Raw genomic sequence first — 13,299 nt, forward strand, 5'->3', positions numbered from 1 at the left:
AGTGTTAGGTTGGAAAGTCATAGCCAGCTAGCTAGCATAGCATCCCTCTGTTTGAGAAGGGTGTTTCAGTAGGCTAAACTAGCCAGCTGCATTTGCTAGCTAAGTGAAACTGAAAGTGGGGAAAAAGGACAATCTCTATTTCTCTCTTGCTTCCCCTTAATTTGTTAACTGTTCCAACTATTGTCTTTCTCTTTGAGTCAACTACTCACCCCATTGTATACACTGCAGTGCTAGCTAGCTGTAGCTTATGCTTTCAGTACTAGATTCATTCTCTGATCCTTTGATTGGGTGGACAACATGTCCTGTTCATGCTGCAAGAGCTCTGATAGGCTGGTGGACGTCCTCTGGGAGTTGTCATAATTACTGTGTAAGTCTATGGAAGGGGGTGAGAATCATGAGCCTCCTAGGTTTTGTATTGAAGTCAATGTACCCAGAGGAGCACGGAAGCTAGCTGTACACCGGCTATACCATGGAACTATACTACAGAGTGCTGTTGAGGCTACTGTAGACTTTCATTGCAAAATAGTGTTTTAATCATTATATTTAGTATAGGTTTATCTAAAAAGGATAACTTTTTAAATGTTTTACAATTTACATTTTTCTGAAATTCACTGAGGAGGATGGTCCTCCCGTTCATCCTCTGAGGAGCCTCCTCTGGTTTTGCCTTAAAAATCTGTCATTTACAAAATTACACTGATTGGCCCAGGGGGGGGGGGGCTGCATCATTCGTGGGGGATGACATGTTTACTGTTGCCTTGTTTGTTTAAAATATGTACCACTTGATCTTACAGTTTGGCATTTTTTCTGTTGACTATGAATGAATGAAATTAAACACTGAGACCTGATAAGTCTAGACTTTGTCTTTGTTCTATTTCTGCAATGATTTATGTTTCTTCATAATTGTGTCATGGTATTATATAACCTAAGAATGAAGATGGATATTAGCGTTAAATCTGGTGCAATGTTTCAAATACAGTTTGCATAATGCAAAACATCTCTGTCTGGAGTACAGTTCCAAAATTACAGAAACTTTCAATAAATTCTCTGGTATTCCCTAAATCTCAGTTGGAGGGAATCAGGAGGGAATACACAGGAAATCCAGAATCCTCTAATCAGGATTTACGAAAAAACAGGGAATTTATTGAAAGTTCCTGAAATCTTGCAACCCTAGTCTGGAGCAGTGTGATTAGAAATGAAATAGATACGACTGATGCTGCACGCTCCTTGACTTGCACCAGGGGGCAGCTTTGTTGATGTGTGAGGCAAGCAGCGTTGTCAAGGTAACTATAGCTGTGTCGGTAACTGTTACGCTGCCTGCTGAAAAAGCTTGAAAACTTCCCTCGAGTGTTGACAAGCAAAAAAAGAGACTGATCTATCAGCTGAAATGCAAGGTATGGTGCATATGTTTGTTAGTGCACGATAAGAATACTATCTGTAATTCTAGTGGCAAGTATGTCCCCTCTTTGTCACCTACTTGGATCGGACAGCTTAGTTAGCTAACGTTAATTTGGTAACGTTAACTGGTCAACAAGGAAATCAAATGGAAGACATTTTCTGTCATTTGCATGTCAAGATTAGTAAACTTTCAAGCTGGCTAGTGCTCTCAAAAAGGGTGGCCAGTCTCCTCCTTAACAGCTACTGGGCATGAAGACTTTTGCGCCAACCCTGATGAGCAGACCGTAACAGAACTTTCAGCAGGGATGTAACAAAAGCCTGCACACCCAGTGGCTCTCCGCAAGAATGCCATTCACAGTGTGACTATGATGAGAGAGAATGTCACAGAATAGCTATTACATTTATATTTCAGTTCTCTCTTAACTATCTTCCATCTTTTAGAGTTGAGTCACATCTAAAACACTCGACTGCTGTGGAGAAGAATGCATTTGACCAGGCCAAAGTCCTCGAAAGGGCGTAGTCGACCCAACCTGAGCCACACGCCAAACATGGATGTGGTTGACAGCTTCCACAACACACCTCTGATCCCGAAGCCTCCTTCAATGGGCTACGACAGGTCCGGTCGTTGCCTCCGCTCCCACTCTCGCTCTCAATCCCTCTTCAGGCAGAGCAACCAGCTGAGCGTGAAACAAGACCCAGACTACCTAGATACGGTTCCCGAGGTACCCTCTCTTCCCTTCCCTTGGAACAAATACAAGCCCCTCCCCTCCATTGAGAAGAAGCCGTCAGAGGAGGGTGTCTCTTTGAGGGGCATGGAGGAGAAGACATCCAAGCTCAGCCTGTCCGACAGCCTCATTGTCCAGGCTCGGCAAGGGCACGGGGAGCATCAGCTGTCCTCAGTGAGGATCCGATCAGTATCCCGGAGCAACCCGGAGATAGGCAACATGTCAGAGGTGCTTTGCAAGGTCTGCCCCACTCCCAACCCTCCGGGCCTCAGCGTGATGGCCACAACCCCAGAGGCAGAAAGCCCACCAGTATTCTCCCCTGGCACTCCTGATCCTTTGAGCTTACTCCTTGCCATCCGGGCTCCGTGTGGTAGGAGGTTTGAGTACCACTTCCTACCCACAGACACCCTACTGACGGTGCTTGCCAGTGCAGAGGCCAGATATGGGGCCAGATATGAGCATGGTTACATTGAGATCGTGGATGGCTACGTTAAGAGTGGTGCGGATAGACCCCTCCGAAGGACATTCATAGACCTGAACATGACTTTGGCCCAATGTGGCATCTTAAATAGATCAGTACTGTGCATCTTTCAGGAGGATATGGACTCTGCCTGAACTCAAGATAGATGACACAGTATAACAAACATTAAAGTCATCTGACAAATAGGCCTATATATATTAACAATGAAGCCATATGTTTTTAGAGGAAAGAGTGCTTGTTTCCATTGTAAAGAGGAGCTTAGGAAGGTGTGTTTTGTATTTAAGGTAAAACAAAACTAGCCTTTTCGCACAGCCACTGTGCCACAGAATAAGCCCAGACAGACATACTTTAGGTAAGTAATCTTTATTACAACCACCATTTAGAAGTGACAAAACCAAAAAAGTGCAGAAAGTATAAGAGAATAGATTCAGCAGAGGCTATTTTAGCTTTCATAGCCAGGGTAAACACTCTAAACTCTTGTTTAGTTCAAGCAGTCCAAATATAAATCATATTCACCGAGGTACAAAATAAAACAATTCAATGGTGTTTTGCTCAATAAAGCTTTTCCTCTTGAAATAGATCTATTATTTATTCCTAACAACTTAGGTATATTCCATACAATCTTATTTTACTTGGTAAAAGTGACCAACTTCTGTCCGTTGACAGAATAAGCTTGAATGTGACGGAACAAAACTTGTTTCCACTGAAACAACCTCCCGCAATAGAGATTTGCAGAACCTATTGGGGGAAAAAAATAAAAATAAATGAGGGAGCAACTGCTCCAATACTTGCAGTATTAATACAATGGAATCTTTGGATTATTGTGAAGCACACATCTAAATGATCAAGAATGTATTTAGTGTTGTGATCCTGAAATGCTTTATATCACTTGAGGATTGTTAGTCTAGACTGATCATGAGTTGCCTGCCTTCTCATTAATAAGGAATGGACATTTCTCCAGTTTGATTACTACTTCCCATTCACTCAACTTCAAATCACATTACCTTCCACTCATATTATTCTATAAGAAAAGGGTTTTTAAGACCAATCAGCATAGCAAACGTCCCCCATTCTAACAATTGCAAAGTCTTGTTTGATTCAATATATTGTATATTGCTAACAACCAATGGCTACCTATACATGCCTCAGAGAGACTTCAAGATCTAGAGGGTCAAATATTAGTTTAGTGCAACCACTCAATAAAAAAAAAAATATATATAGCAACTGAACACCAACCGTAATGCTAATAGTATCAATGAAGATATCCTGCTTTTGTCAGATTTTACTTTTCATAGCAGGTTATGAGAATTAGGTTAAGGTTAGGGTTCGCTAAAATACAAAAAAAATTCTACTTTTGACATTCATTTGAAAAAAGCTGGATCCCTCCTAGCCTTGACCTCTCTTTGGCATGAACTATTGTCCTGAAAATGCTAAAATGCTTTGCATTTAAGGCATGGCTAACATCTGTAATTTAATGTAAACATTCAAATAAATCCTTAAAGTGACAAGTCCAAAAGCCCAAATGAGTTAATAGTCCAAACTGCATAAATAGTTGCATTAAATGATTAGTGATCAAGGTTAGCAGCATCTAGTTGCTGATTTTCTCGATTTCATCGAGATCATCAGTGTCAAGCTTATTGATCTTCTTATCTATGGAAAAAAAATACAGGAAATTATTAGAACATTGTCTTATAGATCAAAATGTACAACCTTGTGAAGACTTCTAGAAACAGAGTGACGTACTGAAATGTTCCTCGATTTGGTTGAGAATGTTCATGCTGTGTTTGCTGTCAATCATATTGACTGCAAGGCCCCTCTTGCCAAAACGTCCTGTGCGACCAATCCGGTGAAGGTATGTCTCGTTGTCAGCGTTTCCGTCTTTGTCCATGGGCAGGTCAAAATTTATCACCACAGAAACTTGCTCAACATCAATGCCTAGCAATAGAAAGAGAGAAAAAAAACATGCCCGCCCTTAGGCCTATTCAATGTAAAAAAATATATAATTAAAAATGAATTAAACACTCATCCTCACCCTCCTACATGGGATAAATGGTACCATTAATCTAGCTTTCAATGACAGTCTTTATACCTCTGGAGCATACGTTGGTGGTCACCAGGACTTTCTCTTTGCCCTCCCTGAAGCGTTCGATGATGGCCGCTCTCTGTTCCACAGTCATCTCCCCACTCAGCAGCGCCACCACATGGCCCTCCTTGGTCAGCTCTGCAGCCAGCCAGCCAGCTGTCCTTCGGGTCTAGAGGCAAAGAAGCCTACTTTATTTCTTTACTTCATTAGTTTATGTACCGTATCAAATCAAATCCCTCAGAGAATTCCTTCAATCCTAGGATAAGTTGAGGACACTCACGTGACAGAAGATCATAGCTTGGGCGATGGTGATGGCGCCGTAGATATTACAGAGTGCTGTAAACTTTTCCTCCTTGTCGCTGCAAAGCACGTAATACTGCTTGATGGTGTCCAGAGTCTCCTCTTCACGTTTCAGCTTGATGACGTTGGGGTCTGGCACAACCCTCTCAGCAAACTTCCACACGGAGTCCTCAAAGGTGGCAGAGAACAGCAGCATCTGACATTCCTTTGGCAACATTCTGAATGGGGGAAAGAAAAGTCCTTAGATAACTAGACTGTTACACTGTTATTGAGTCAAATAGCATCTGAAAATCATCAGTGGTCATTAAGAGCCCTTTTACAGGTGTCTGTAAACAAAGTTAAATGGCAGCACTCGTGATTACTGGCCTGCAAGATGAACTTGTCTCGTATCACTTAAGTTCTGCTAGATGAGAGTACTGTGCATTTACAACTTTCTATATGGAAAACTCACCTTTGGATCCGGATGCTCTGGTCCTGGTGACCTTGTGTGGCGATCATGACATCAGCCTCGTCCAGGACAAAGACGCTGATCTTCTTGGGGTTGATGATCTTCAGTTTAGAGCACCAGTCCAAGACCGTGCCAGGTGTCCCGATGACAATCTGCTCCTGAAGCTTCGCCCCTCTGTCCACTGCTCAGCACCCAGAGACAAACAGGACAGTTAATGATATTGTTACAATGATGCTTTTCATCAGCATCTTATATTTACAGAACATCAACTCTATAATACACGTGTGGCATTTTCTTCATTGACAGTTATGCTTTCGACATGAAATTTGTGAGAGAGCACTGGCAGTGACAGCATAGGCCTACCATTTCCCCAGTGAAATTAGGCACCCAAACATTACAGGTTGTATTCAAAATAAAAGAGGAATGTTTTGAGACTTACATTTATTGCCACGAATGGCATATGCCAATTTGACCTCAGGATAGAATTTCCCCATCTGCTCAATGACTTTACCAGTCTGCAAAGCTAGCTCGTACGTTGGGGCAATGCAAAGACACTGAGGGGGGAAAATAAGAAGTTTCAGTAATAAGAGGCTTCCATCTACAAAATCAACAAAAAAAGCAACACATTGTGATAGATGTTCTCTAAACTAAGACAATTTCCTGTAACTCTGATCTGTAGGTGCTCTTAATAAAACAACCCATACAAATCCACCTAAAGAGCAAACTCTTTCTGACCTCACTGATTACCTGACCTCTTGAGGTCTAACCTCTCTCATAGCCTGAGTAATGCTAATGGACCATAGCATTGCTGAAGATGGAGATGCCACTCACCTGTGCCCATTTGTTAGTTGGGTCGACATGGCTGAGCATGGCCAGCACGAAGGCAGCTGTTTTACCTGTGCCGGACTGTGATTGGGCAATCAGGTTCTGAGGTCTGGAACCAGAGGGATAATACACGCTGAAGAGAGATTAATGGGGGACTAAAAGGTAGATTCCATTAATTTCACAAATTCAATCAAACAACTATATTACTGTGTACATAAACAATGGTTAATAACTAGTTTGACTACATCTGACTGAAAGTTGAAATTAAATGTGTAACCTCAGAACACACATCACAACAACACCTTCAAATGTCCAGAATATCTAGGCTATTTCCTCTATTATTGATAAATGGGTACTCACGGCTCTGCCAGCATCATGGGCAGGGCATTCTCCTGGATCTTAGAGGGTCTGTTGAAGCCCATGTCATACACTCCCTTTAGCAGCTTATCTTTCCTGAGATGGATGTACAATAAAAAAAAAAGCATTGAGGCCATGAAAAGGACAAAATATAATAAAAAGGCTGACCAAACACCACATGATGCCACAAAAAAAAGCAATGTTGCGGATCCTAACTCAGGTTGAAATACACTGTATAATCTAGGCTTCATGTGAGGTGTAAGCAATGGTGAATTTGAAATCAGATATCACTTACAGTCTCAGCTCTTCAAATGTCTTGACTGAGTAAAGAGGAGAGTTGGGATCCCTCTGAAGAACCTCTACTTGATTGGTAGTGTTCACAAGGCTGGTGTGGATCATCTTATTCAACAATGACTGGGCCGCTTTGTCCTCTAAAAGACAAGAGTGACAGGTGAATGACCTGTCCGACTACACTAATTGAATGGAGACATGACAGGGAGATGAGAATAAACCCTAAGAATTCACACCTTTTTCTTCCCCTTCTACATTGGTGCCATTCTCCACTTGCTTTGTGGTACCTGGCAGAAAAACAAAAACTCATCACTGTATCACAAAAATGTAATGGACAATACATAGAAGAATATCAAGAGCAAATGTTTGATTGACATCAGTGATTTTACCCTTTGACTTATTAGGTGCAGCATCACCTCCACCTCGAGGTGGAGATCTTATCACCAAGGAGCCGAACTGGTAAGAGAAACAAAAATGTTTTATTAGTACGCAAATATCTAATCTCAGAATGAAAGTTTCCCCTCATAAAATCTTGGCAAGCAAGTGTCAAATTCGACCAACAACAAAGCCATGACAAACACAGCTACAGTCAATGACAGCGCTTTCAAAAGGTGTGTCACTAAGTGGAACACCACCAGCACATGGTATGCTAAAGTAATAACTCGGCCACAAATTGCCTCAGTTGCAGTTGGCTGGGCTCGCAAACTAGCAGCCTAAAGTTAGATACTTTTCGTAAAGCATAGCTGAGAATATAGCTGTCTAGCTAATTGTACCAAGCTAGCTAAACTTGCTAGCCTATACATTTAAACTTACTGAGTCAGTCGAATATTCCTGTTTATCGACAGCAAGGGCCCAGGAGTCAGTAGCCATTATTAACCTTTAATGTATATTATTTTAGACCAAGTTTAAGAAGTTTTAGAAACACAAACGATGCAATCAAGCTGGGCGTCGAAAGAGATGCTGCCTGCCAAGCCAAAGAAGCTACCGCTGAAGCGCACCGGCTGTAGCTAACTCAGCTGCACTCATTCCGATGGAAACTCGGAAGTGGAATTCTGAGTTCCAATCAACTTTGTTTTACCCCCAAATGTGTTTGTGTAGGAGGTGGTTTAAAATTAGCAATACCACAGACTATATTGGAATAATACAATCTTTATCAGATAAGCAGGTTTGGCTATTTTTTACTTGTCAGTTTAAACTGTTGTTTGTTAATCGTTAACGTATTACGGCTATAAATTATATGTAATTTCTATCGAATTTGATATGGTTTATTCTTTTTGATTCGTCATCTGGACCCAGACAAATTGAGTAGGAGGAGAAGAGATTATGGATGTCCTGATCAGTCCTAATGAAAGTGACCCAGCCAGGTAGACCTGACAGTCCACATCACTCTCTCTCTCACACACACACACACACACACACACACACACACACACACACACACACACACACACACACACACACACACACACACACACACACACACACACAGACACAGACAGAGATTAAGAGAGGAAAGAGAGAGAGGGGGGTTATGGCCAGCATTATGCTAATTTAATTGAGGAGCGGATGCAGCTTCAGCCAATACCCTCCACCCACACAACCCCCTCCCTCATGCCAACCAAAATGTCTTTTAAGATGCCAGTAGAACTCTATATTGATTGTCATGGTTACCTCCTCAGTGGAAAATAATAAAAGGTGGATCAGACTAACAGTGGCCACAATGCAGACAGCTAAACTCCCACTACCCACATTAGAATAAAAACATTATAGGCTTTCCAATAAACCAGAGACAGAGCACTTGTCGGCGATGGTGAGTGGGAAGGTTGATGCCTGCCCTGGGTGGAGGCAAGAGAGACATGCTTTATGTGTCCCCCCCCCCCCCCACTACTCCTTCATGCCTGGTGCTGCATTTCATCTATTTAGTCTGATCCCCCAGCTATCAAAAAGGATCCATAAATGGGGTCTCCCATCATCGATTGCAGGGAAGAAGAGTGGTGTTGCAGATGCTATAAATGCAAAGAGGAGAGGTAGTAGGGGAAAGGGATGCTAATCTGTTGCAAAGGACTGTCTGTCTCTCTCTTTCTCTCTTTCTCTCTCTCTCTCTCTCTCTCTCTCTCTCTCTCTCTCTCTCTCTCCGTTAGCGAAAGCCTCTAACTCCAGCCACAAGGAGGGAGGACAGCGACTGAGCTGAGAGATACTTTTTATAACCACATGTTGCTGTGCTGACTGAATTGCCGCCACGGTTTCTGCCTGTCAACTGTCCTTTGATTTGTTTAGTCCCTCTGTGAAAAGCCAGAGCCATTTAATTAATAGTAACTCTGCCCACCTGTGACAGCTGGCATTTCCTCTACGCCACATACTGTAGAGGCAAGAAAAAAGGGAGGGAAGAGAAATAGAAGGGAAAGGACATCTTTCATGAAAAGTGGGCATCCAAAAGACAGACATAATTTCACTCCCAGTTGACACAAATGAAAGGTAAGAAGACGTGTTGATATCAGATGATGCCAGTGATTGCTTGACATGATGCTGCTTCCATTCTCTACATTCTAAATATGATTTGTATATTTTAAAAGTTGCTAAATATTGTGCATGTATATTGTATAATGGCATTGATATTTTTTGTAATTATAATGGTCTGCAATGAAATCCAGCAAAAGCAATCAACAGGTGGTTTTTTCAAACCTGTTTCCTTGGAAAGCTGTTGTATTGTGATGTTATTATAACTACTGTATTAATGGTGGCTTCTGGTATATTTATAGTGGATGAAATTAGGTTATGTTTGGATGAACCTTTCTGGAGATTTCAGAATGATTCATACGACAAGAAGAGGGGTCTCATGGGGTCTATCACTTGGACACAATCAATATCATGACTTGTCAGACTGAAAAACAAAAACTCCCATTAAAAGAGAAACGCTAATGGATTGCCTTATGACCACTGGCCAGAAATAATTGGAGCAAGTTTCTAGAATTATTGAAAGGGGATAGTTTTGTTCATAAGATAAATCAAGTTAATTGTGAACATTTTATGTGAACATTCCCCCTCAATTTGAGTTCCTGTTCTCATATTTTATATATATGTGTGTATATATATATGTATGTGTGTGTGTGTGTGTGTATATATATATATATATATATATATATGTGTTTTTTTTTCTTCTTTTCCCCCACCTTGATTGCTTAGCATGGCTATAAAAAAAAGTGGATTTAGTTTATTAATCATGTTTGCATTATAACTGTACATCAATATGAGGCTATCTGATTTCACAATGCATTTCTGTATTTTCCAAGCGAAAACAGTTTACAGTCCGGTTATCCTGTTCAATTTATTTTTAGAATAAAGTAAGAATAATGGCATCAATGTATGCTTCATTGTACTGTGAGAGATTTTAAGTCTTACAGGAACAAGACACTGCATCTCTACCACATCAATATTATAATATATATAATATAATAATATAATTAAATATAATACTATATCAATATTCCCAGCTTGTGCCCCTTAGGACACATGGTGGCACGGTTGACACTGATTGCAGAACAGAGCAGAGCAGACATGAGCAATGTTGATTCATCTGTCTGACCTTTTCCTTTTCAATAAATGACAATGCTGTGCCGGCCAGCCAAAACCTCCTTTTGATTAAGTAGTACGAGGAGGGGGAACGCATTTTGTCAATGAATTATGGATCCTGTAAAGTGTGGCTGCATTATGACAACAGACAGAGTGGTCTGGTCTGTTAAATGTTGTCATCTTATCGAGTCCAGGGAGTCCGGGAGAGCAACAATCTTGAGCTCCATCATGTAGATAATTAAGATCTTGAGGTTTCACAGAAAATACTCTTTGTCTGAAGAAGTAGGTAGAGTTGTTCACTATGTGGAAGTATTGTAGTCTGTGTAGTCTTATAGCCACTAATACTGGTATATTAGGCAGGCAGCCTCTCAGTTTCTATGGAAATTGCTTTCCTCACAACACCTCGCATAAAGCCAGTGTTAGAATCTCAGGCAATGGCTCTCCGGACATGACAGACCCAGAACACCACATACAGTACCAGTCAAAAATGTGGACACACCTACTCATTCAAGGGTTTTTCTTTATTTTTTACTATTTTCTACATTGTAGAATAATAGTGAATACATCAAAACTATGAAATAACACATATGGTACCATGTCATAACCAAAAAAGTGTTAAACAAATCAAAATATATGCATTTTATTTTAGATTCTTCAAAGTAGCCACCTTTTGCCTTGATGATAGCTTTGCACACTCTTGGCATTCTCTCAACCAGCTTCACCTGGAATGCTTTTTCAACAGTCTTGAAGGAGTTCCCACATATGCTAAGCATTTATTGGCTGCTTTTCCTTCACTCTGCGGTCCAACTCATCCCAAACCATCTCAATTGGGTTGAGGTCGTGGGATTGTGGAGGCCAGGTCATCTGATGAAGCACTCCCATCACTCTCCTTCTTGGTTAGATAGCCCTTACACAGCCTGGAGGTGTGTTGGGTCATTGTCCTGTTGAAAAACAAATTATAGTCCTATTAAGCACAAACCAGAAGGGATGGCCTATTGCTGCAGAATGCTGTGGTAGCCATGCTGGTTAAGTGTGCCTTGAATTCTAAATAAATCATAGACAGTGTCACCAGCAAAGCACCCCCACACCATCACATCTCCTCCTCCATGCTTCACGGTGGGAACTACACATGCGGAGATGATCTGTTTACCTACTCTGGGTCTCACAAAGACACGGCGGTTGGAACCAAAAATCTCAAATGTGGACTCATCAGACCAAAGGACAGCTTTCCACTGGTCTAATGTAATTTGCTCGTGTTTCTTGTCCCAAGCAAGTATCTTCTTCTTATTGGTGTCCTTTAGTAGTGGTTTCTTTGCAGCAATTCGACCATGAAGGCCTGATTCACGCAGTCTCCTCTGAACAGTTGATGTTGAGATTTGTCTCTGTGAAGCATTTATTTGGGCTGCAGTTTCTGAGGCTGGTAACTCTAATGAACGTATCCTCTGCAGCAGAGGTAACTCTGGATATTCCTTTCCTGTGGCGGTCCTCATGAGAGCCAGTTTCATCATAGCGCTTGATGGTTTTTGCGACTGCACTTGAAGAAACTTTCAAAGTTCATGAAATATTGCGGATTGACTGACCTTCATGTCTTAAAGTAACGATGGTCTGTCGTTTCTCTTTACTTATTTGAGCTGTTCTTGCCATAATATGGACTTGGTCTTTTACCAAATAGGGCTATCTTCTGTATTCCACCCATACCTTGTCACAGCACAACCGATTGGCTCAAATGCATTAAGAAGGAAAGAAATTCCACAAATGAACTTTTAATTTAACTGTATTCCAGGTTACTACCTCATGAAGCTGGTTGACAGAATGCCAAGAGTGTGCAAAGCTGTCATCAAGGCAAGGTGTGGCTACTTTGAAAAATCTCAAATATATATTTGTATAACACTTTTTTTCCATATGTGATATGTATTATTTCATAGTTTATGTCTTCACTATTATTCTACAATGTAGAAAATAGTAAAAATAAAGAAAATCCCTTGAATGAGTAGGTGTGTCCAAACTTTTGACTGGTAATAAAGGTTGAGCTGCCATGTCACATGACATTTGCATGAACATTTTGGCCATAAGCATTGTCCACTTCTCATTGCCACATCTCATCTCACACACTCATTCATGCAATATTCTACCAGACCAGTGCAACGTTGATGTTGATCCTCTGTTTGTTGGATGAGTCATGCTTTTTCTATAGTGGGAACTTGAAATTTTGTGTCCTAAATATAACCTTGGACAAATGTGTTATATTGTTTTTTGCTGCCTTTGCCTTACATGTAGATCAGATACCCCCACTCATGTCATACTACAGTGATCTCTCTATCTCTAATGGTTTTGTTTTCATTTTCAATCACTTTTGTAGTGGATGGACTGAACTGATAGTTTTAATTTCCCTGTGGTTTTACTGTCTGGGCAGGTATGTAACGTTTTGATGCAGGGGTGGAACGTTTTGGGCTCCTGAGTGGTACAGCGGTCTAAGGCACTGCATCTCAGTGCTAGAGGCGTCACTACAGACACCCTGATTCGAATCCAGGCTATATTACAACCGGCCGTGATTGGGAGTCCCATAGGGCGGCGCACAATTGGCCCAGCGTCGTCCGGGTTTGGACGGTGTAGGCCGTCATTGTGAATAAGAATTTGTTCTTAACTGACTTGCCTAGTTAAATAAAGTTTGGATTTATTTCAAAGGCATTTATAAGGCCCACTCTGTTTTCTTTGATGTTATTGCTGGATATCAGAGCTTATAATGAAAGCTGTTTGTTGGTTGATTTTTTTTTCTGAGTTATTAAAAATGTGTCTGAACAATTTGTTATTTACTCCCAGTCTA

General features: G+C 41.1%; 2 protein-coding genes across 2 annotated transcripts; one reads left to right on the forward strand and one right to left on the reverse strand.

The window, feature by feature from the left end:
* Positions 1–1,877: 1,877 nt before the first annotated feature.
* On the forward strand, positions 1,878–2,735 carry LOC120061170 (UBX domain-containing protein 10-like). Its single transcript, XM_039010760.1, has one exon. It carries the CDS (start codon positions 1,878–1,880, stop codon positions 2,733–2,735), a length of 858 nt encoding a protein of 285 aa, XP_038866688.1.
* A 1,454-nt stretch (positions 2,736–4,189) lies between these two features.
* On the reverse strand, positions 4,190–7,775 carry LOC120060664 (ATP-dependent RNA helicase DDX19B-like). The gene is given in 11 exon segments (XM_039010055.1): positions 4,190–4,251; positions 4,345–4,536; positions 4,691–4,853; positions 4,965–5,202; positions 5,436–5,613; positions 5,872–5,986; positions 6,264–6,366; positions 6,618–6,710; positions 6,910–7,045; positions 7,142–7,177; positions 7,679–7,775. Coding segments are annotated over 11 exon segments (1,413 nt in total).
* Between the last annotated feature and the right edge of the window lie 5,524 nt (positions 7,776–13,299).

Source organism: Salvelinus namaycush, chromosome 16, assembly GCF_016432855.1.
Source record: "Salvelinus namaycush isolate Seneca chromosome 16, SaNama_1.0, whole genome shotgun sequence".
NCBI lineage: Eukaryota > Metazoa > Chordata > Actinopteri > Salmoniformes > Salmonidae > Salvelinus > Salvelinus namaycush.